The sequence below is a fragment of the Ciconia boyciana genome, chromosome 26 (assembly GCF_034638445.1).
Source record: "Ciconia boyciana chromosome 26, ASM3463844v1, whole genome shotgun sequence".
Taxonomy (NCBI): Eukaryota; Metazoa; Chordata; class Aves; order Ciconiiformes; family Ciconiidae; genus Ciconia; species Ciconia boyciana.
The window spans coordinates 2,501,980-2,525,871 of record NC_132959.1 but is presented as its reverse complement, the minus strand read 5'-3'; the positions used below and the strand labels follow the sequence as shown (position 1 = coordinate 2,525,871).

Genomic DNA, 23,892 nt, shown 5'->3' with positions numbered 1-23,892 from the left:
TAGCTGCTGCTTCCCCAGTTGGCTGGAAATCCCCCCGGCCCCCCCGATATGGAGGAAGAACAACAGGCAAAAAAACAAGCAGCGGGGCTGAAAATACCCGGGGGGGGTGGGGGGGGGGTCTGGATGCGGCCCCGTGGTGCTGGGGACGCTGCCGAGCCGCTCCAGCGCAAAGTCCCAGCGCCTGCTGGGGGCGGGGGGTTATGGCCCTAATTGCTTTAATTGGGGCTGTAAAGTGGGGCTGGGGTGGGTGTGGGGTTCGGCTGCCCCCGGGGGGGGTGATGGCAAAGTGGGGGGGTGCTGTCCCCTCCCGGTCCTTTTATAGGGGAAAACACACTTTTTTTTGGGGGGTGTTATTGTAGGGTCTCCGGGGTGGATGCTCCCCCCCCCCACGAGTGGGGCAAGCAGAGCCCGGTCTGGGGGAGACCCACACCGGGGCCGGGGGAACGGGAGAAGCCGGGGTGGGGTGGGGGCACCCATAAAATGGGGGGGGCACAGGGGCTGCTCCCCACTGCCGGCGTTTCTGTTGGCAGAGGCCGGCCCTCGGCTGCGTGCCAGCCCCCATGGCAGCCACGGCCCCCCCGGCCGCAGCCCCCCCCCAAAGCTCGGCTCGTTCTGCCCATACTTGGCCTGGAGCAGGGCTGACCTTTCCCCCACTTGGAGGGCACCCCGGGGCCCGCGCCAGCCCGGCACGGCACCCCCTGGCTCAGCCCCACGCCTCGGCCTTGCGCCCCCAGGAAGGGAAACTGAGGCAGGGAGAGGAGCGGGAGCGATGGGTGCCCAAAGGGTTTCCCCATGGATTTTCGGGGGGGTCCCCCCGTGTGTCCCCCCCCCGTCCCCCCCACCCCGTGAGCGGCTGGGGAGGGACGGCGGATTGCCGGGCGGTGGGGGACGCTCCCGGGAGCCCCACGGGCTGGGGGACACGGGGGACTTCGCCGGGACGGAGCGGGGGACGCGGCGGTTGGGGCGAGAGCGGGGACGAACGCGCCGCGGCATCGCGGCCCGTCACCGGCGTCACCGGCGGCAGGGCTCGGACGGGGCCGGGGGCTCCCCTCGCCCCGCGGGGGGCCGGGGTCGGGCTCGCCACGGCCCAAGGTGTGGGCCGAGGCGTGCGGCCGGACAAACCGCGCTGGCCTGGCACGGCCAAAGCCGCCGGCTCCCCGGCGATAAGGCCCCTACGTGCCGAGCCGGCGCCGCGCGGTGCCGGCAGCGGGGAGATAAGAGCGGGCGGGGGGCGGGGGGGGGGAAAGGGGCTCCCGGTGAGGGTTCTGGCGGGATGGGGAAACTGAGGCACGGTGGATTTGCTCGTGGGTTCGGCCTCGCGGCGTGGCCGGAGAGGACCGGGAGCTCCCGCCGCTGCCTCGGGGCTCCGTATCCCCCCCCCCAGCGCTGGGGTGTCGGGGTGAGCTGTGGCGGGGGGGTCACCGCAGCCCCTCCGGGAGCCGGCAGCGGCTGCCAAGTCGGGGAGGGGTGAGAGGTTGTTTTTGAGGTTGACACCGGTAGCGTCAACACCCCGTCCCTTTTTCCGTTAACTTTCACCTACATCCCCCCAAAAAAGGGCCGGAGAAGCGGGGGGGCCGCTGGAACAGCTCCCGCGGCCACCGAGAGCGAGGAAGGTGCCGCTGCCGCGTGCGCGGCTCGGCCACCGGCAGGAATTTCCCACCAGCAGCGCCTGCCTCAGTTTCCCCTCCCAGGGAGTTGACCCCGCGCCCGATTTCCCCCCGATTTTGCTTGCCAGAGGGGGCTGCTCCCGCCTCGGCCCATCCCGGGAACGCCGCGGCCCAGCCGGGAAAAACGGGGAAGAAACCCCCTCCTTGGAGCAAGGCCGCGGCTGGAGAGCCCGGCGGCGAGGGTTTCGCTTCCCCACCCAGCCCGGGGTGACCCCGCTCCGCTCCCCAAACTCTGGGCGATTAACGAGAAACGGCACCCAAAGGAGAAGCACCCAATTAACGAGAAACGGCACCCAAAGGCGGGCGCTGCCGCAGCACCCCGCAGGAAGGGGCCCGGTGGATGTGTCCCCTCCAGCTCCTTGGGGACAAGCAGATGTCACCCCCCCACCCCCCAAGGTGACTCTGCAGCAGGGTGCGGTGTCCCCGTCACCTGGGTGGCATCCCCCTGGTGTCCCACCCGCCCCGCGCTCCCGTCCGAGCCGCTCCACGACCGTTTCACTTGCGTCTTTATTAAAAACGTCACCCCCCAGGGGCAGAGCGCATCAGCAGTACAAAATAGATTTGGTTTCTCTCCCCCCCATCCCCCCCCCAAAAACCCCAACAAAACCAACCCCCCCCATACAAAACAGTAGAAAAGGAGTTATTCACAATCTTTGAGTTGTGTCTCCAACAGTCAGAGGCAGCCGGTGGGATTCCCCGGTGAACCCAACGCACCGGGAGAAGCCAGCCCCCCGCCCCGTCCCCCGGATGGGGTCCGGTTCCGCCAGGATCAGCCCAGTTCCTCCCCGCCGCCGCACGGCACCGGGTTTGGTACCGGGCGGCGAAGCTTCAGTGGGGAGAGTTTGTGCGTTGCCAGCAAGAGGGAAGGGGCGAGGAATGCCGCTGGGACGAGAGGATCCCACGGGATCCCCTCGGCAGCGGCAGCCCTGCCAAGGGCAGCGGAACCGGGAAGCGGTGACTGGGGGAGGCTGGTGCGGCGGTTACCGACAGAAATCGGGGGGGCACGGGGCAGGTGGCGATGCCGCCCGTCCCGCCCGCCGGGATCAACGCCACGGGCATCACACCACGGAACACAAAGCGGCTCCGAGCTTCCCACTTGGAGAGAGCCGGCCGGCGCGCGGGGCAGCGCTCTCCGGGCCACGTCGGCGTCTCCGAGCGGGGCTGGGGCTTTCCCAAGAGGGCGGACGGAGCCGCCGCGCCTCGCTCGCCGTCTCCACATCACCCGTCGAGGTGAGGCGGAGAGAGGGAGCGCCCGGCACAGCGGCAGGCCAGCCTGCCCTCGTGGCTGCCCGCTCTCGGCCGGGCAGCTCTGCGATTAAAGGCGGTTAGCGTAAGAGCAACGAGCCCGCCGTCGGAGGAACGAGTTTAGCGACAATCTCTGCACGCTCGGGTGCGTTCTCGGACACGGAACCAACGCAGGTCGCGTCCAAGGTACGGGCAGGTCGTGTCCGTCCCCGAGGACGGCGTTATCGGACTGAAGGCATCGCGATGGCAATTTCTGACACAACATTTTTTTTTTTTTAAAGTCTTTTTAGGCTGGAATCTGCCTCTCCTAAGGGTTTGTACCCGAGGCGTTCGGGGTCTTTACACGTCCCCTGCTCCACCTCGAGATTCTCCCCTGCCAGTTTCCACGTAAGCACCTTGGTAGTTTGGGTTCGGGTTTTTTTTTTTCGGAAGAAGACTTTGGCTGTACGCAAGGTCTGAAGCGGCCCCTGAGCCACACCAGGGTTTCTCGGTACAGCCAGCACACGAGGGAACACAAAGACTCAGACACTTCATCACCTCTTCCACACTTGCCAGGCAGAGCCTCGCCGGGAGCCGTGCGTGCCCTCCGAGCGGCCGCTGCTCCTGCGGCAGGGTTCTGGGCCCGAGGTACGTGCTGCTGCAAGGCGTCCTTCACGGCACATTCAGAGTCCGGAAAAAGCGGGAAAGTAACGTTGTACTCGGCCCTCACTGCACGTTGTTGTTAGCGATGCAGGGGTCCACCTGAGGGAGGGAGCAGAGAGGTCCTTGAGACGCCTGGAGGTTTAATCCCGAGCCTAAACCCCACCAAACCGTTCCTACCAGAGCCGTCTCCTCCACCCTGTCGCCCCAAGTCCCCCCGCAGCTCTCCTCCGTCCCTGCCGCCGGCCGTGCCGGCACCGCTTCTCACCTCCGTGTAGGTGGGTGGTGGCATGAACTTGAACTCGGGAGCGTACATGAAGATGGGGCTGTCAAAGCTGTCGGAATCATCCAGGAGGGGAGTGGTGGGGCTCTCCAGGCGGTGGTCTTCCGGAACGATGTCCAGGTAGCACGGGGGTGCTGCAAGGGATGGAGGGACCGGTGAGCTCTCCCACAACACCCCACCGTAACCCCTCTTAGCCCCCCAAACTCGTGGGGGGTCACAGCGGTGCCCACCAAGGACCCCTTTGCGGCCACCACACTCCCCTCACCTTCTGGAGCATCAGGGAGGTTCAAGTCCACCCAGCTCATCTCGGAGCTGGTCTGACTGGCCATGCTGGAGCTGCGGCTACCGATGCCCGAGCGGCTGCCGATGACAAGGGGCAGCTCCAGGATGATCTTCTTGGAGCCCGGGACGCTGACGTAGATCTGCGAGGGCAAGAACCAGAGTTTTGAGGGATGTCAGGAACCAAGAGGGGAGAAAGCTGACCCGCTGACCAAGCGAGGAAGACTACCGGCAACCCCCAGCCACTCACCTGCAGGAAATACTCCACGCGCAGGATGTTGCAGCCCAAGATGGACGGTTTGAGCTTCTTGACGCGGATGGTTTTGCCCCGCCAGGACTCAGACATGCCCGAGATGATGTGGTTGCCTCGGACGCAGGAGAGTTTCTGGGTGAAGACCTTGGTCTGCCCGTTGGCCAGGTAGGTGTGCTTGGCGATGATGGCAGCTTTGGGCACCACAATGCGGGAGCAAGTGTTCTCGAAGTCGGCGTTGATGCAGATCTCGTCACCTGGGGAGGGAACCACGTTCCATTCAGGACGGTCCGAACTTTTTCCTCGTGGGAAGCCCGTTTTAGCGGTTTAACATCCCCGATGCTCCCCCTCTGCTTGTCCCACCACCCCCAGCCCCCCTCCTCCCCTCCTCCAAGGGGGCAGGACAGGCTCTTACCTTCACAAAATCCTTTCCTGTCGATTTGAGCGCTGACTGACACACGTCCATCAGGAATGAACATACAGGACACCTTCTTCTCCTTCTTGGCAGCAACTGGGGACTGCGGAGAAACACAACTGTTACCTAGGTGAAACCTGCCCGCTCCTCCCAGCCCACTCCTCCTTCCTTCCTCTCGTTTTGCAACACAAGCTTCAAGTTCCCCATGAGGTTCGAGAGCCTTGCAGCGAAGCGAAAGCAGAACAAGCGCCTCGCTTTATCCATCTTGGTGGAGATTTCTAGAAGTAACTAGGACTTCTTAAGAACTAAGTATTTAATCCCTACTCAGCAATAAAGCCTATCAGGGGAGTCTTAACGACAGAGGTCGGACTGACCCTACCCAAGGGCTTTTCTCTCTCCTCAACACCTGCCGACACCCAAACCTCTTGGCGTAAAGCAGCACTTACCAGCAATTCTGGAGTGTTCACGTCAACAGGATCCATAACCTCGAAGCGCTTCTTTATCTCCTGAGTGGGAAGGGACGGGCGCTCCAGGAATGCCTTCACCCAATAATCCACACAGCCATACTTTCCCTTAAAGGTGGTACCCAGAGGCCTGTGGAAAGAGACACTTGTTAGACACATCTGAGGCAACCAGAGAGTTTTCCATAGCAATGCAATTTAATTTTCTTTTAAGAGGCAGCGTTCGTCTTGTACTCACCCCTGGGGAAGCTCGAATCCGAATTTGTACTCATATTTGTTCCCGGGTCTCAGGATTACAGAGCCGTCCCCATCTGGGAAAAGAAAAGGGGAAGGGAAACGTCAGCTTCAGCTCCATGGGTTTGTTCTTAAGCGTTATCCCCTGTTCTGCTTACACAGGCAGCGATGAAGTCAAGCGCCGTACGGGCTTGAGCTGCGTTGGCTGTTTGGTAAGAGCCGCCTACACCTGTCCCCCAAGAACAGCCCTAGAACTTGGTATCCTCTTGAAGCAGGGAAATGCTGCTCGTTTTATCTCACTTCTTTCAACATCCCCATCTGAAGCCAGAACACCGTGTCTTGACGCGCTTCAGTCCCTGTTCACCTCCCCTCACCACACCCTACTTCCACTTCGTGGGAGTATCCAGTACCCACTTCTCTCCCCAGCTATCTGTCTCCAAGACTTCACGTCACCCCGGTTATCTCCCAGGACACTTTGCCAAGTCCCTATCTCTCGCCTTCCCTGGAGCCAGCCTAACCAGGAGGCTGCTTGAAGGGAGCTCTCCACACCCAGACGAGACTCCTTGTCTGGGGTGAGATCTGCACTTGCCACTCCCTGACCACCGTCCCGTGCTCTGTGCCCATCCAGCGGCACCTCCTGCCGCCCAGCCAAGGCCAACTCCAGTACTCGCTCCCTGCAGGCACGCAGCATCGCTGCCTGTTCTGCGACCCACGCCGGCCACACCGACACCCAACGGGTTCTGTACGCTCCGGCAGGCAGCTCGCCCAGCTCTTGTTTTAGTCTCTACTTAGGGCTCAAGCAGCCCTCAGCTTTCAAACTTTTGCACCCGACTTAGCCAAGCCCTGCCGTCCTCTGCTCGTTCACAGGTTGTAATGAATTTGCTTATTTCTCCTAAGACTCGGCCAACATCAAATCCCGCTTTCGCCTCAGCGCCGAGCCCCGACACCGGCGCAACACCGCGACTCCTCACCGCAGAACTCGCCGAGGAGACGCAACCAGAGACTCGCTCCAGCCTCCCGAGAGACCCGGCAGCAGGAAAAGCCGCCGGTCAAGGGACACCTCTTCAAGCCCGGTCCTCCCCACCACCAAAAGCCACCCTCAACTCCCTCCTCCCAGCCCCGGGTCCTCACCAGTGGGCTGCTCCTCCAGGGTGAGGACGTCCTCGAAGCGCAGGTACTCCACCTCCTGCCTGCACTGCTGCGGGCCCTTGGCCCAGTTGACTTTGGCCACCCCGCAGGCCAGCACCTTGACGGCGCTGACGCGAGTGACCTCGGCCACCTCCACCAACACGCGCCCGGCCACCTTCTCCCCGCTGCAGTAGACCTTCTCGGGCTCGCTGAAAGCCATGAGGAAGGTCTTCACCTTCTTGAACATCACCATGGCTGAGGGGACTGTGGGGAAACGCTCTTGAGAAAGCAGCGAAAAAGGGGGGGGGCGCACGGGGCAAGGCCTGCGCAGGGCAAGACCTGAAACAGGCGAATTTGAATCAAAAAGGGCAATTTAGCCCTTCGCTTCTTAAGAGTTGAAGGGGATAGGCGAGGCTGCTCCGTGCTACAGCCGGCCCGCACCGCTCGCTGCCCTCAGCGCTTTGAGAGCCGCCCCCCCCCGCCGCCGCGGCCCTTTATGGACTGCGCCGCCCCGCCCCCCCGGCCGCCCGCGCTTGTTGATGCCAGGAGCGCCACGCCGAGGGCGCGTGGCCAGGCGTGCTGCTCGCGTGATCAGCGCCCCCATTGGCCGCCGGTGCCTTGTTTACAGCCCCGCCGACCAATCAGAGCGCCGGGTGCGGAGCGTGGACAGCGTGTGAAGGAGAGGCGAGCGTGTTCAAGGGAGAGGAGGGAGGGGGAGACGATGAGGGGGACGGAGTGACAGGGCGGCAGGCCAATGGGGAGAGAGGGCGGGCGGCGGCGGTGGCGGTGGCCAATGGAGAGCGGGGAACAGGATGTAATGTTCTCAGGCAGGAGGGAGGGGAAGAGCCGCCTCAGGGTGGCTGCTGTGCCCGCCGTGGGAGCTGCTGGGCCGGGCCGGGCCGGGCCCTGCTGTACTGGGTGAACTGGGAGCGGCTTGACATGGCCTCTGGGGACCCCTCTGGGGGCTTTCTTCCCCCTTCCTCAGCCCATGTGTCCCCCCCCAGGGCAGCCTGGGGGCATTTCCACTGCCCCCCCCCCGCCGCCTCCCTTCAGCCACCACCTGAGGTGTTTCCTCAGCACCCCCCCTTCCCCCCCCGTGGTTTCCCCACATTATTTGAGGTAAAAAAGGACGGATTTGGGGTAGGGGATCAAACCCCGACCCTGTGGGGGGCTCTCTCTATCCTCCTGGGGTGTCATGGGGGGGGTATTTCCCCCTCCTCTGCTGCTTTCCGCAGCCCCTCATGACCCCGCGATGGGGGACCCACACCCCCTCCCCGCCTGCCGTGTTTCGGGGACCCTTCCCACGCGTCATTCCTAGAAATAGCCCTCTCAACACACAGTCATACCACTAAAAGGGAAGCGTGACACCCTCTCCTGCTCCCCCGCACTTCAGGATCCTTCGAGCCAGCGTCTTGAGGTGGGGGACGACAGAAAGTAGCCGGTGAGAAAATCTGAGGCAAATGTTTATTTTTAAGATCGCAATATCGAGACGTTTCTCGCTGTTCGCCGTAGAAAGTGGGGAACTTTTTTTCATCAACAAGTCTACCTTGATCTAAGGGAGGGCAAACAACCACAACCACATCCTTCCTATAAACTGTGCCAGGGGCAGGGCCCCTCGTCCCTGTTTTCCAGCGGGGATTTGGGGAGTGGGAACAGTTGTCTTGTCCCCGTAGGAACCTTTTGACTCAGAGAAACCCTCGAATTTTCCTTCCTAGATAATTTTTGCTGAGCATACATTCCTCCCTGACAGGCGGGGTCTATTTTGCCCTTGGTTTTAATAGCTGTTAATGCTTTTACAGTTCAGGAAAACATGGGGAGTGGAGGAAATGGGAGAACAATATTTTTGGAACCAGCCAACAAAGCAGAAATGGAAAACGGGGGCTCCCAAGACCTCTCCACCCCGAATGAGGAAAAGAGATGTGTTTTTGTTAGGAGTTGTCTCTGTTGTCCTTTGGAGCTTGTTTGTCCGTGCGTTTCTGGCACGGACCGTGCTTTTCTTTCTCTGCCATCCTCTCCTTTCCCCCGGAGTTAATTCACACCTGTTAGTATAAACCGATAAACCGACCAGATAAACTGTAGGGCATAAACTGTTCGCCTGCCAAACTACAGGACAAATTTCCCTACGGTGAGAGAATTCTTTCACGATTAGGTATGTAATGGAGGAACTGCACCTTTTCCTGCTGCCTCCGGTCCCGGCAAGCTCGCCCCATTGTCTCTCGTGGCACACTAGGAAAAAAGGTGCCGGATTAACAAAGAATTGCGGATTTGTTCTAATTTGGCAAAATGAGGAGAGCTCTCTTTCCAGCCTTGCCAGCTATGGGATATTTGATCCCAAAGATCTCAGCTTGGACCTGTGCCCAGCATTCCCTTAGGAGCCGTGTTTACGCTCTCCCTCTCCGGTTTCCTTCGGTGCCCGTCTTTCCAAGGAAGACGTACCCAGCCCACGGCTGCTCGCTGTCGTGCAGTAAAACACATTCCGGCAATGTCAAAGGACGATCGAGTCCTAAGCCAAAGAGTTTGCCAAAGACACGGTCCAAGGCACGTTCCACAGCCCCGATCCTCTCCAAATTTCGCTCTATCTGTCAATCAGCTTTTGCCCTTTGTTCCCCTGACCCCTATCTGGCTGGAAACGCCTCCCCGGTCCTTCTGCAGAAGAAGGAGCAGCTGTAATTTCCTCAGAGCTGAGACTCGCTTCACAAGGTTTCCCACACAAACAGCACCCTGGATTAAGCAAGGGTTTCGGAAACGCTTAGGAATTTTAGCTTGTAAAGACAAAAAGCTTCAAAATGTCACGTCTCCTTCAAAGAACAAGGGCATCAGAAGAGAAGCCAGTTGGATTTCTGGGCAGAGACCAGCTCTTGGGGGCTTCCTTGCTCCCACTAAGCAATTATTTGAAGACATTCACCCCCCCTCTCAGCTCAGTTCCCACGGGGATCGTGGTGCGTGGAGGATCCCCCCACCCATCACTGAGAGCAAAGCTACTGCTGAGGGTGGGTGGGGAGAGTGGCCTTGTCCTCTCCCAGTGTGCCTGGCCGGGGGCAAGGGACGGCAGGGAGAGCTGCGTGACTAACGTTACACGCTGGGGATAACCCGGCTCAAACGCTGCAGGCTTGGGCTGAGTGAGAAACCAAGCCCTGAGGTGACTCACTGAAAGCCGGGGCTGCTGCGTGGGTCATGAAGAAGGAATTGGTAAAGCAGAAACTGGGCAGTACAACAGCTTTCAGCGCCGTACTCCGTGCCGGTCACATCACGCCTTGATGGAAACTACCCTTGTTCCCACCGTCCATCTGAATCCTGCTTGTAATAAAAGCCCGATGCTGATAAAAGCCTTTTTTTTCCTCGTCTAGGTTATCGGGAGCCGCTACCCATCGTTGCCCGGAGAAGCCACGCTCCTCTTGTGGCAGGCTGTCCTTTGCCTCGTCTATCAGACAACCGGCTGCCACCCCTGAATTGCTGGGAGATCTGGTGGGTGCCTGCAGAGGCTGCAGCCCTGGAGCTTCTCGGTGCTGTTTTCTCTGTTTTTTTTCACCATATATGGTTGCTTCCAGCAAATTCGAGGCGGGGATGGGGGTGGGGGAAGAGAAGGACGCGAAGGGATTCACAATGGCCCGAGCGAAGGGACAGAGCGTGCCTGTTGTGCGGTCAAGAGCGGGAGCCGGGGCGGAAAAGGCATTTCCTTTGGCGAGGTTGTTTATGTACAGGGAATACAGGGAATAAATAAATCCCACGCTGATTGCATCGGGTGCGCGTTGCTGCCGCTGGAAAACAAGGGACTGTGGGGCTTGGGTGGCTCCTGGAAAGCCACCGCTGTCCCACGCTTGGCTTCTCACTGCTCACATTTGTCTGTGGCCAAGGCAGTGATTCAGCAGCAAAAGGGCCGCCTGAGATTTCTAGGTTTGAAGTGAAGCAAGGGGAGTGTCTCCGTTCAAATTTCTAAATAAAAGCAACAGTTTTGGTGAGGATGTTAAGGTTTGTGGTGCCTGGCTTGGGGCAGGGGAGCACAGCACCGCTGGGTCGCTGGAATACAGAGGTGTTTCCCAGGGATCTACCAGAAACAGGTTGGAAAGCTCTCAGGGCAGATCTCCGTTAGGGGTTTCCAAAATCATCTTTTTTTGCTGCTTTCATCCACAGCGATGGCTTGTGTCACTGCTGCCTGTCCTTCGTAGCGCTGTGCAGGCTGCATAGCGTTTTGAAATGCTTTGTGGCACAGATGGGGATCCCCTTTTCCCCTTCCCCGTTCCCGCTGAACGGGGAGAAGTCCTTTTAGGGCTCTGGCATGAGGACTTTTCCCCCAGTGCCGGAGTGGGAGACGGACCCGGAGTAACGATGAGTCTCAATGTGAGTATGATCGTTCTCCTTTAATTAGACTATTTGACAGGTTTATATAGACAACCAAGCAAAGCACGCGCTAACAATAACTATACTATTGGATAACTACATTTGTCCATGCACCTAAAACAGTTACTTGGTTGGTACAAAGCTGCTGTTCACGCGCTGCTCACGCGAAGGGGGTCCGTCGACATTTGCCAGACTTGGTTCCGCTTATCTTGTTTACTAAGTGCTCCTCCTGCTTTCTTCCTTATCTCAAGGACATTCCACCTGACATCTGGTTCTTCAGCCATATCAAAGGCTGGAATGCTCATATCAATCAAATCGTGCCCTTTGTCACTCAACCACTCTTCCACACCCCAGAGCCCCAAGTTTCCAGCTCCTGCCAAGGAGTGTGACATGACAGCTCTCCCTGACAGATGGTTCTTTGCCGTGGTGGGATTTTTTCACTTCTTTCCTGGCCAGATTGTGTTTTTGCAACAGAGGAAGGGGAAAACCAGAGCTAAGTGTCAACAGCTTGTGACAAGAGACTGGACTCAGTTATCCATAAACAAGGAGGAATTTGAGTTCAGGGTTTGAGAAGTCCCATGTCTATCGTCTGCTCTGGGCATGAAGACTCAGTTGCGTCAACTCTTTCTTCCGGCTGGGAGAGCGTGACCTCTCCTGGGCTCTGGGCGCACAGCACAGCCAGCTGAACCTGCTGCTCTCGGCTCCGTCGGCCAAGCCTTCCTCTTCTAAAGAACAAATCCAGCTCATCTCTTTGCCAAACCAGTCCAGTAGGTCCTCTTTGCCTTTGGAGTCAGCTGGGTTTGAAATATGTTGTTATGAGGGGAGGAAAAAGTATCATAAAGCAAAAGATTTCCTGAGCTTCCATCCCTGCTCCATCCAATTGTCCCTTGAAAGGCCCCAGCTGGCGCTGCAGATGCTGGAGAGAGCAAAGAAATAAGGAAGATTTCTTACTTCTCAGCAGCCAGAGCTACTCTGAGGCGGCCAGCGTGTGTGTGTGTGTGTGTGTGTGTGTGTGTGTGCCTGGGGGCAAGGGGATCCTCACCGGAGATGCTTGCCCTGAACATCAAGCTCCCTAATTTAGAGAACCAGGTTGGGTGGCTAAAACTGGGGGGGGGGCAATCCCCTCCTACACCTCCTTCACCCTCACTGATCTCACAGGCAACGAGGCCAGATGAGGAAACCTTTATGGGAGCGTTTGGTGGGGTGAGGATGGACATCCCCTCGGCTGTGGAGCTGGTGGCTCCGCCAAAGTCCTTCTCATACTTTGGGTTGTGTGGACATCTAGAGGCTTTGCCAGGAATGACACAGGAGTGATTTTCCCCCCTCCACCCATGCAGGCTGGCTGTTTGGATTACACGGACTGACGATATTGGTGTATTCGGCCTGCCCAGTCCTAGGTACAAAGTTTAAGAGGAGGCAAGTGAAGCCGCATCTAAATTTGGCTGCTATGAGCCAATGTCTCGTGTTCTGAGCATGCTGCTTGCGTGTCCCTGTTCCTGTTCCCTGCTGGTGACGCTACTCAAGGCGTTGGCCATTGCGAACCCGAGGAAGCTGAACCTAACCCTGAACTTTGTGGAGGAAGTTCTCGCCTTGGCCTTAATGTCTTGCTAACAAAACAATGCTGGAATTTGGCAGGAAACACCCTAAGGAAAGCTGCATGTTCGGGTGGCTTTTAAACCAGTGCTGCCATTTTGAAGACCGGCTTCTGATTTGGACAGCTCTGGTTTGCAGGTTAGAGATTTGGCAGCTCCAACTTACCGAGCCGTGCGCCCTCACTGCAACACCGGGAGCTGGCAAACGTGGCCACCTCTGATGATCGGGCTGGTTTATGGCATGTCGAAGCAGCTGCTGCTGAAGATTCAGGTTTGGCTACTACACCTCATGCCCCAAGGCCTTGGCGTTTCTCTAACTACTAGACATCAGAGTGAGACGGGATGTAAGAGGAGCGGATTGTCCCAGACTTCTCACACGAGACCTGGTGCTGGCTGCTGCTGACAACCACCTACCAGGGCAGGCAAACCCCAGGTCTGATCTGAAATCGGAATTCCCTTGCTCTAACCACCCAGGTTGGGCATCTGGATGCAGAACGGCCCAAACTGGGCTCGCTTTTGAAAATGCTGGCCAGTGTTGATGGTGTCTTTTTTAACAGGTGACATATGCTAGGAAACTTAAGGGCTTGATCCAAAGTCTACTGACGTCAACGGAAATACTCTTGTTGACATCAGTGGGGCTTGGATCCACGCCTACGTTCCACTTCTTTATTTCAGCCTGCAATCTGTCAGGGGTGGCAAGGTCTCTCTTCTACTTACAGACTTTAGCACGTCTTTGAAAGGTCTTGCTTCCTCGGCAATCATTAAGTTGAGGATGCAGAGTACAGAACAATTTGGAGAACAGGCGCAAACCCAATCAACGCTGTGCACGTTCCTTCCGCGTTGCTGGACCCTAGCCAGGCTGCAGCTCAGGTTTAAGCATCTGCGTGGTGTGTAAGGGAGGTGGTGGCCTTGGCTGTGACGGGCTGTTACTCCCCAATACCCGCTCCAACCAGAATCAGAGCTTCAGACCTCCATGAGCTGCTCAGGGCGCTCCAGCTCACCTTTTCCAGAGAGTTCTGGCCAAAGTCCTCTCTTCAAGGAGCACCTGGATGATGCTCTTAGTCCTGCAGCTTAGTTTTAGGCAGTCCTGCGAGGAGCAGGGAGTTGGACTCGGAGGTCCTTATGGGACCCTTCCAACTTGAGATACTCTATGATTCTCATGGGCTTTGGGGTTTGTCAGGTGGATGATGTGTGAGGAGTCTTGAATCCACCTTTCACGGGCAGACCCAGGAAACTCTGCTTTTCTTTCCAATGGGAGCAAAGCCCTCGCAGCCCAATTCATTGCCTCCTTCCCGGGTGGGACGTTAGTGAGCAGGTTGGGAAGAGTGAGTCTGAATACCAGCCCTCCTGCAAAGCTCTGGGTTAGCGCTCGACACGCTCCTCGGTGGGGACAGAGCTAGCGTGGTGCTACGAGACCCGTGGTGGGCCACTTCCCTGCCATGGCCATGTGCCCAGGGCTTGCGCAGGATCACCGCCACCACCTTCACATTGCTGGTGGCTCCTGGGGACTCTTCTGTCCCTGTTTGATGACTATGGAGGTACCAAGAGGCTGGATCTGGGGGAGCGAGTGTGGTCCTGCTCACCTGCAAGGGTCATCAGCCAGCGAGATCCTCATCTCTCTATTAGGAAAGCCCCCGTTTCCCCATGGCATTCTTGTTGATTGGCTCCGTTGGCCAAAATCTAAAGGGTAATTATATTCTGCCTCATAAAATCTGTCCCTGCGGCGTGTCCGTCACGCTGTTTCTGGCAGTTGTGTAGCATCGCTGTGTGCTGTTAAAGAGCTGCTGTTTCACACCCTGGAAGTGGCTGCCTTTTATTACTGGATCAAGTCAATCCCGTTTCTATAAGGAGCTCCAGCACTATCAACCCTGCAGCCTCTTCAGGGCTCCTGAGGATTTTATCCCTATGGGGAACGCTGCTCCCACGGGGACCTGCAGTCTCCTGCAAAGTGGTGGGGCAGGGCAGGCTGGCTTCCTCTCCTCATTCGGTGCATGTATATATAGACCAGAAAGTGCTCCAGAGTAAAGGGAGCAGTGGGTGGAAGGCGAGATATTATTATCTTCACCTGCTGCTGCCGACCAAAGAAATAAAGAGACAGATGACAGGAAATGAGGACTTCAAAAATAGACACCTTTAATGTCAAAACCTTCAGAGATTAGCGAGAGCACTGTACAAGAAAGAGAGAAACTCTCACGCTAGTCACCATGTGCTTTGAGCGCATGTCGGAGGAGGAAGTATGCTGAGATACCTAAGAAACATTTCCGTATTTACTCTTTGTGCCCTCGGCAGAAGAACCAGAGAGAAAAAACTGACCAAAGAAACTGCAGATATACTGAAAGGTGAATTGTAAAACCTCCCTTTACAGCTCAACAGATCCTCCGTACCTGGATGATCTGCAGTTTTCTTTCCCCAAGCTGCATGCCCAAATCCTGCCCATGTCTGCCAGCCTAATTCTTTGCCTCCGCAAGGCTAGGGCTTTGCAAGGCTCTTCATATGGTTCCACGGGACAGGAACGGCAAAGTTTTTAATGTGAGCCCTCTTTATTAAAAAAAAAAAAAAAGTCTTTGCATATGGAAAATATTTCTTATCATATACTCTATCTGCTTTACTTAAAACCTCTTAAATATATTAAACATCTAATTTGGCCTCACCTCTACATTTATGTACATCTGCTAGTAGTTCCCCTGCCCATCGATACAGTCATACAGCTTTTTGCCAGCTCCGCATCTTCATTATCAATTCTCTTTCGCAAGTCAAACCCACAGTCTGGGTTGGATTTGAACGGGGTTGTGACAGTGACAGAGAAAGTTGGACCCAAGGGAGAGGAATACCAAGGGGTATTTTTCCTCACTGAAACTCAATGCTGGTCCAAAGTCCAGAACTGGCTATATTGAGTCCTAGACAGGTGCCAAGACAACAAGGAAAAATAGCAACGGTAGGCTGAAATGCCAGAGACCTGACGCTCTGCAGCTCCCGACGCTGGAAATTAGCACATTGCTAATCCAGAGAGAGAGGAGAATACAGTATGACAGGGTTGTTTCTAGCTCAAAAATCTCCAACCTTCGTCACAACACTCCGATAACCAACTTACTGCCTTGCTTCACTCTGGCATGACTTTGGTAACAGCTGGGTCAAGGGGCCCCAAATCCCCCAAACAACATTTTGTGACTGCTAAAAGTTGGGATCTGGGCTTAGAGCTCATTATTTCTGAATCTGTAGTGTTCCTGAGTAAAAGTCTGCTGTAGTTAACACTGGAAGAAAGGTGTAAAGCAAGTTTATGGAAAGGCTTTGAGGGGCAGAGAGGTTTTCTAAACGTGTCTTCACCCCATGTGTTTCTTTTTCTTTGATACGGCTGCAATGTCCTCACCTTTAGAAAAAAGAAATGCACCAGAATCCAACAGAAAAAGTTGTGATCTGCCTGTGGGAGAGGAACCAGGTTCAATCGTTGCCGTACGTGCGAGAACAGCGAATGCAAAGCAGTCCTCACCGTCTTTCATCTCCAGTGCTCCCCTCTCCAAAGGTCTGGGTCTTCGATTCCTTATTGCCGCAGAGATACATGATCCGAGGTAAGGCATCCCTCTTGATCTGCACGGCATGGGTCTTGAGTCAGCAGCTCTCTCAGGTTACCCCTGTGGACTGGCTGGATGCGTCCCCTGTGCTGTATGCAATGCCAGCAAGAGTTAAAAGTGCAACAGAACAGCCCAAAGACCAGAGGTGAGGAGGAGGAGGAGGAAGGAAGAAGAGATGCGCGGGCAGCCTGCCCCAGCCTGGAAGATGTGCAATTTCTCAGCGTTGGGAAGGAAGACCCTGGCATCCTCCAGGGCCCCGTGAGCCGCCATGGTGAAGTTGGCGTCCCCCGAGGTCACCACATCGAAGACACACGACTGGAAGTAGACGTCCTCCACGGGCAGCATCTCCTTGCAGAGCGCCCGAGCCGTCTCGGCCGCCACGCGGCCGCGGCAGCACTCGCTGCGGGAGATGCGCTGGCTGCGGGGGCAGCCGCCCACGCAGAGCTGGAGGTCTTGCTCCTCCGTGAAGGCACGTGCCACCTCCTCGGCTGCCCGGATGGAGAAGGAGAGCTGGCGGCCGGCCTGACGGACGGCGATGGTGGTGCCGATGTACTCCGCACGGATCTCCACGTGCCGCCCAGGGCTGTGCTCCCGGATAGCCAAGCTGCTCCCGCCCGGCCTCTCGCCCCCGTTCACCGAGCCGTCCTCGAAGGCCGCCGGGAGGTTGTCTATCTCAGCCTGGTAGACCTTCTGGTCGATGCATTCCTTCATGTTCTTGAAGATGATGGTGAGCTGCGGAGAGCAGATCAGAGGGGGGTTGATCTGACTTGCCGGGTGTGAGAGCGGCGGCCGTGTCCCCACCCCAGGTATCAGCTATCTAGGGGAGGGCAAAGCAGATCGCAGATGTCTGCCTCATCGATGCATCCCCCTCTGCCCCAAACCATCTCTCCCACATTGCTGCAGTCCATTGGGGAAAACAGCAATGTTTCCTTCTTGCCTTCCTTCGTTTCCTTCTTTCTTTAATACCATTTAGGCAACTGAAAACTGAGACGGAGCCAAGCCTGGGTAGACTGCATGCAGGTAGCCCACGGACCACACAGTAACCCATCCCCAGGCAGCAATGGGAGCGTTTGCAGGTCTCTCTGGTCCCCTCAGGGACCTTCGTCCCACTCGTTCCTGCAGACATTAATTCCTGATCCCGTGTGGGTTTAGCTGAAGCTATTGCTGCCCTTCCCAGCCATTTTAGGGAGCGTAGGGAGTGCCCTAAACCGTTGCTGCATCCCGGAGGTGCGTGGGTTTGCTGCCAAGCCCTATGCACCCGTGTTACCTTGCTAGTGACCGTAGCGTTGGACCCCTTTGCCACCGGAGAGCTGGTTGCTTGCACAAACAAGTAGTCATTGTCCAAGAGAGGCCAGGAGCCCTCCACTCGGCAAGTGTGGAAGTCATCATGGAAAGTGCGGATATGGGGGTCCCCGAAAGCCGCGCAGTGCTGGTAGCTGGGGGGCTGGCCGTGCTTGTAGAGGAAACTCTTCTCATAGTTGCAGATATCGAGAGACTCGAAGCCCTGATGGTTGGGGGCCGGGGGCCGGGGTCGGGGCGGCGATGTGGGACCCTCCTTGGAGCAGTTGTTCTGGATCATGAGGTCCTCGATGCCGTGGACGGCGGAGTGGTAGGCCAGGTCACCCCGGCACGTGCGAGCCGTCTTGCGGGTGCAGTGGGAGTAGGAGCGGAGGGCGTTGCAGTACGCCGCGTTCCTGTTGGAGCCGCGCAGGTTGAGGGTGGCAGCCACGTACTCCGAGTTGCAGCGCAGGATCTTGCACTGGGAAGAAACTGGGAGAGACGGGATGGCCCGGGGCATCCCAGTAGAGCTGTAGGGGTGGGGAAGGGCAGCCCCTTCTCCTCCCACCACCTCCCACCATCTGGCCCACTCCAGATCTCGTGACGGAGACACTTTCTGGAAGCACTTATCTCCCTGTATTAAGGAACACAGTGGCCAGTTTAAATGACCCGCTTCTTACGTGCCTGAGGGGAATGCATCCAGGGTTGCCTGCTGCAGAAGCAGGCTGGAGCCCGGTGCGGAGGGCAGTCGTGGGGCCGAAGGGGTGTCCTGAAACAACTGGGATGTGAGATTGTACCTGGGGCACCAGCACTGCCAAGAGCCAGGGCAAGCAGTTGTGACTGTGGCCCTGGGACGTGACTCAGACTGAGATTCTTCGTCCCAGGGCTTGCCAGGGGACAAAGGGGAATTTCTGAGCTGGGAAACCCCTTCTTCCCCTTTCAACCTCGGCCGGGCCGTGCAATCGCTCTTTCACGAGTGGCTTGACTGTACCAAGGACATCCTGCCCCTCAAACGTGATTTCTCCATGCTGCGGAAGGCAGTGCCATGTGCCACAGCTCCAGGAGAGCTAACGAACTTGCCCCAGCAGGGATCATTTAGCTCATTAAGCAGAGGGGTTATAAGGGACGGCTGCCCTTACAAGGAGTGAATGCAAGCTGGGCTAGGCAAGGGGATGGTGGCATGTTGTTGTCTAGGTGCTGGGAAATGAATTTAGGTGTTGCAAGTCTGAGCCCTCCTAGAAGAGTTTCTGGGATGCAGGAAGGAAAGCGAGGGACTGAGTGATGGATATGGCCGGTGCCTTTCACTGGAAGACTTTGGCTGGTCCCTGTGCTCTGCTGTCCCTGTCTTATCCTGGGAGATAATAGAAATGTTAAGGGCTGTCCCAGGGAGAGTGCCTGCTGCAGCGGGGTGTTCTCCTTGCTGAGGCTACCCTGGTGGGAATGCTGCCTGCCCTTCCCTCTGGCTGCGGTGGGGCAAGGGCATGCTGACGCTGCCTGAGCCTTATGGCTGCGATGAGAGGATCTTCGGCTTGCTCCCGTCACCTCCCAGGAGCTCTGCCATGGTTGGTACCCTCCCTGCACCCTGGGGCTGCAGCTCCCATGGGTATCCTTGCCAGGGATATGGCTCTGCCCATGCAGTTCCTTACCATGCCTGCAGAAGAGGAGGAGGAAGAGCGCTCGAAGGAAGAAGCCGGGGTTTTCCAGCTGCCCTGGGCTCTTACTGCAGGCAGGTTTCCCCATTCCAATCCATGCAGAGCCTGGGGGGTTGCTCACCCGCTGGCTCGTCTCGGCTTCATTCAGCAGGTCCCCTAGAAGCAAAGCAGAGGTGGAAGAGGTGCCAGCAAATGTGAGCTGCTGCAGGTACGGAGCTGCCAGCATCCAGGCAGCTGCCAAGCATGGCCCTGCAGGGCTTGGCTGCACTGCTGCCTCCTGGGGGAGGCGAGTTTTTGAGCAAAATCCCGGAGGGTTTGGTTTTTTAACTGCTTTCAACCACTGCAGCTCTCATCTTCCACCCCGAGGCAGCTGTGCTGTGTAGTTCAGCGTGTCAAAAAGTTAAAGCTTCCAGCTGCCCTTGGAGAGGATCAGTGAGCTCCAGGAGCTCGAAGAGACTTCACAGCAGGGATGCGAGCAGCCGATGAGTGCGGAGAGGACCCGAACTGTCCTACGTGTCAGGTGCAGGGTGGGCTGCCTCTGATCTGCTGCTGGCCCACCAAAATGAAGGTTTGGAGCACAGCAGCCAAGGGGATAGGAGTTGAAACGTCAAATTATAAGTGCGACTGCCGTGACATCCACAGCCAGCACCACTGGGTGATACCAGCACCTCCTGCTCCACCAAAAACCTGCGTCTAGGTTCCCTCAAAGCTGGGAAACGTGCGGTCAGCCACGTTCCACCTTTCCCCCTTGCTGCGCCAGCTCTGGCTGCTCCCTGGGTGCCGGGGGGGGTTCGAGCTGGCTGGAAGGGGAGTGCAAGAACCTGCACGCATCCAGACAGGGGGCTGCGGCAGTAGGAGGTGCAGCCACAGAAAAAAATTTAACTTCCCTTGTGCTTCATCAGGGCTGGGGACTTGAGTCCTTGGTGGCTTATTTTAACAGCTGGTTATTAGTCACTTGTTAGTCAAATGGCCTTTTGCAAAGGTCCTTTTGAAACTGCTGTATGTGAAATTGGTTTTTTGGGGTTTTTTTCTCCCCTTTAGCTTGTGTGAGGTGCTGGTTGCTAGAGGCTGACGCTCACGGTGACATGTCTGTGCCTGGTACCCTGGGCAGCCCAAGGAGTTGATATTACTGACACTGGGATTTGCTAGTAAGTGTAAGCTGCAACTGGGGGCGGGGGGGAAGAGACTCAATTCTCATCTTTTTCTCAAAAAAAGGAGAAATCACAGTCCTACCAGCTCCGTCTAGCACCTTTCAGCTCCCTTTGTCATGGCTACAGCCATCAAACAACCGCCGTTAGTTGTACTGGCTGGCACGGTGACGTAGCTGAGTGCTGGCAGCCCCCCCGCGTTCCTCTGCCAGCTGGATTAATGGCTAACGGGGCAGATGTCTGGAGCGAAAACATGCTTCAGACCTGCTGGCGATGCTCTGGCTGCCAGCTGCTCTTGGCAGCGAGGACAAGCTGAGCCGACCATGATAGAGGGGGGAAAAGTGGTCTCTGCAGCCCTGGGGCATGGGGACACGAGACCCAGTACTGGGAACTAGGCTCGTATTTGGTGTGTACTGGTGTGCTCCGATCCTCCTCCGATGCCCGGCACTTGCTCTGTCGTATCTCGCCCTATCTGGTTTGACCCTCTTTGACGGGGCTGAGCATCTTTCTTGGGGCTCGCAGGAGCTAGCGACCCCTCAGCACTGCCCCCCAACATCCCCTGGAGGTGGTGACACGGAGGGGACCTGGCGCAACGCTTAGCAGATAAAGAGCTGGTTAATGTGTAGCAGAGAAGCGTGGCTCTGGCTGGGGCGAGGAGAGGCCCTGCCATGGATCCTACAGGCAGCGGGACTTTCTTTGGGACGTCCTGACCCCGATGGCGTTAGGAGAAAGGCAGCAGCAGCAGTTAGAGATGCTCCGCAAGCCCAAGGCGATGGCACCTGTGAGGGGAGATGGATGGTTTCTGGCTGTGCCAGGCAGGGCGGTGAGGGGTGCTTGGGCACCGCAGCCCTCCCTCTGTTTGGGGCCACCTGCACATGGGACCGGACCCTGGGGCAGCCCTGGGTGCCGGTGCTGATGTCCTGTGCCTCCGACCCTCGTCCCTGCCCTTGCTTTGCTGCAGCCCCGCTCACCTGCATCAGCCTCCTCCGGAGATGAGCTGGCTCCCAGTGCAGGGAGCTCCTTCCGTGGTGGACACACGGGCTGGCTTGTCCTTGTCACCCAGCTCTACCCCAAGTGACAGCCAGAGAGATCCATGGGATGATAGCCAGGACAACGCCAGCCTCAGTCCTGGGCACCTCCATGGCCTCGCAGCCGGATAAAATCCAGGGTTCTGGTGCGGAAAGCCTGGCCGGGGGCGCAGGGAGCGGACCCCACTGCAGGGCACTGCGGTCCCTGCTCTTCCTCCCCGGCTACCTTTGCTCTGTCCTCTTCCCCCCGCAGGGCAGAGGATGGGTGTTGAAATAGATCTGCCTAAATTTAGACAGGGTAAAACCCAGCCAAGAACAACAAGCGGAGGGGGCAGAGGGAGATGGTGTGTGGCAAAGGAGGGGGGGGTGCAGAGGAGCCCAAGGAGGAGGTGGGAGCCCCCAGACCACCCCGGCTAGGTGATGCTGCTCGGTGGCGTGGGGTCATGTCACTCGTGGGGTGCGGCATGGGCTGCGGGAGCTGGCTTCCTTGGAGCTACCTGGTTTTCCTTCGTTGGGTGATATTGCAACCCCTCGCTGCACCCCTGTGGAGTGAGTCCCCGTGGAAAAGCACTGTGCTTCTCCCTGTGATGTATCCCCACAGGGAATACTTCTTCAGCCATGTCTCTTGTCGCTTCCCTTCCTGGGGCACAGCCGAGTCCCAAACACGAACGCTGTACGGACCAAAGGTGGCTGCTGTCCCCAGGGGTTGATGAACTCCAGGCTGTGCCGGCTGGGTTCCCGAAAGCCCTTGGGTGCAGAGAGTGGCTGTTCCTGCTGCAGGGTGGGGAAACATCCATGGCTGGCTCTTCCAGGGGTGGCCTGTCCACTTAGGATCCCTGGCAGTTATGGCTGGAGGGCGGGGATTGAAAGTAGGGCCCTCAGTGCCCCCAGCACCCACAAACCCCTTTGGGAACCCATTCAGAAAAGCCTCCTAAACCAAATTCCTGCTGTTTTCCAGGTCTTGCCCTTCATGGGAGGGGCAAGCCTCGCAGACCTGCAGCGCCCTCGACGCCTTCGCACCCAGAGCCTCGTGCCAACCTGAGCCCAGGAGAGCAGATGGAGCAGTGGGGCTTAACCGACCCCCCCAGGTACCGCCATGCCCCTCCTGGGAGAATTGCTCCCAATTTCTGCAGTGCGCCTCTAGACCAGTTTGGGTTGTTTAGGGATGGAAGAGAAAAGGGCTTCCCCCTCCGACCTTCTCCTCTCCTGCTCTGACCCTGCCGCAAGCTCTCCTGCTCCATGAACCGTGGGTCATGGCAGCTGCTGAAGTGTTCTTCACCCAAGGAATTGGGGAGAAAAGGAGAGATCGCCTCTGCTTATTGCAGAACAAGCTTAAATCTACAGCCAGACTCTTGTTTTAAGTGTAATAGTACGTCTTCCTTGGGGGCAATGGATAGAGGAAAGGAAAACAAAGAATAAATACCAGCTTGGGTTCAAATCCCAGCTGGGATTTATATCAGCAGCCACTGGAGAAGGAAGGTTTTAGATGCCCTTTTTTTTTTCTTTGCTCCCAGGGTGCACGGAGGCTTTGCAGCTCTTTTCCCTGGCCAGTATTTATGCTCTGGGTCTCTGTTACCTGGTAACAAGGGATAACCAGGCAGTGGAAAAAATGTTGTTTAAAAAAAATAAGACCCATATCCTAGTGTAGCCTCCCAAGGTCCGCCCTGGCCATGCCTCGGGTGCCTGGTATCCTCCCCATCTGCCGCCGTAGGCTTCCCCGCAGCGAGCCCCCGGCGCGGGGAGGCTCAGACACCCACCGAGGGAATCGGTTACACGCGGGGCGGGCAGGTGGGAATTCTTCTGGAACAGCAGACGGTACCATCTGGGCTTGGCGAGAGCGGAGGCCTCTCTGCATCCCACCCACCCGCTTCCTTTGGACAAGGGAGGGGAAACTTGGAATAGAGAAACCAAACCGGGATATCCAGGTTGCTGCAGCCCGGAGGCCAGGCTGTGGGGCCCTCCTCGCAGCCCCAAGACTCAGTGTTATGGGTGCACCTCCCTGGCGATGCGCCGGATCCTGGCTGTGCCGTGAAATGGAGCCATCGATAGTTTTAACACCATCAGTGTGCAGCAGCTCTCCGAGCTGGGGGCTGCAGGCATATGTTGGGCTGAGGAGGCTGGGAATTTCTCCCGAGCTGGCAGAGAGTCACGGTACCAAGACAAAAGCATCTGTGATCAAACTGCTTCTGAAAGCCAGCTCCCCCCCCTTCCCACCAGCAAAATCAGCTGGAGGTTTAGGAGGCACAAAGCACTGGATCCTGCCAGCTGGGTCACCAAATCCTGCCACCGAGGGGGCTGCGGAGCAGCTGGCCTCTCCCAGATCCTCCTGCCCGAAAAGACGAGGCTTTCCCAAGCACTGCAACGCCCCAGGAGGGGGGAAGAGACTCTGGTTGTGGCAGCTGCCTAATTTTTGGTGCAAAGTGGGTAATATGCAGCTCTGCCGGTGAGCATCACCCACGTGGATTTCATCTGGAGCAATGTCATCCCTCCAAAGGCTGGGACAACGTGGTCACGGCTCAGCTCCAGCCCCCATCTAGCCCAATCGCTAACGCAGTGAGTTTGGCGAGGGTTTGGTTTAACCCTAGTGCTTTGGAGATTTAATTTGCTCAGGGAGACCAGTCCCCCCTTGGCTCTGAGCTGGCATCAGCCGTGTCTGCAAACCCAACTGCTACCAGGAGCCCTGGTC

At 57.5% G+C, this 23,892-nt stretch overlaps 2 protein-coding genes across 2 annotated transcripts; both read right to left on the bottom strand.

The window, feature by feature from the left end:
- Nucleotides 1–2,286: 2,286 nt before the first annotated feature.
- Nucleotides 2,287–7,065, bottom strand: TXNIP (thioredoxin interacting protein). The gene is made up of 8 exons (XM_072846795.1): nt 6,605–7,065; nt 5,478–5,550; nt 5,225–5,372; nt 4,779–4,881; nt 4,364–4,620; nt 4,100–4,256; nt 3,820–3,968; nt 2,287–3,653 (listed from the first exon to the last, which is right to left on the bottom strand). Exons 1-8 carry the CDS (start codon nt 6,852–6,854, stop codon nt 3,618–3,620), a joined length of 1,173 nt encoding a protein of 390 aa, XP_072702896.1. The 5' UTR covers nt 6,855–7,065; the 3' UTR covers nt 2,287–3,617.
- Nucleotides 7,066–16,211: 9,146 nt separating this feature from the next.
- On the bottom strand, nt 16,212–22,304 carry HJV (hemojuvelin BMP co-receptor). Its single transcript, XM_072846488.1, is given in 7 exon segments — nt 16,212–16,832; nt 17,368–17,870; nt 19,025–19,186; nt 21,150–21,237; nt 21,239–21,280; nt 21,283–21,363; nt 22,299–22,304. Coding segments are annotated over 7 exon segments (1,503 nt in total).
- Nucleotides 22,305–23,892: the final 1,588 nt, after the last annotated feature.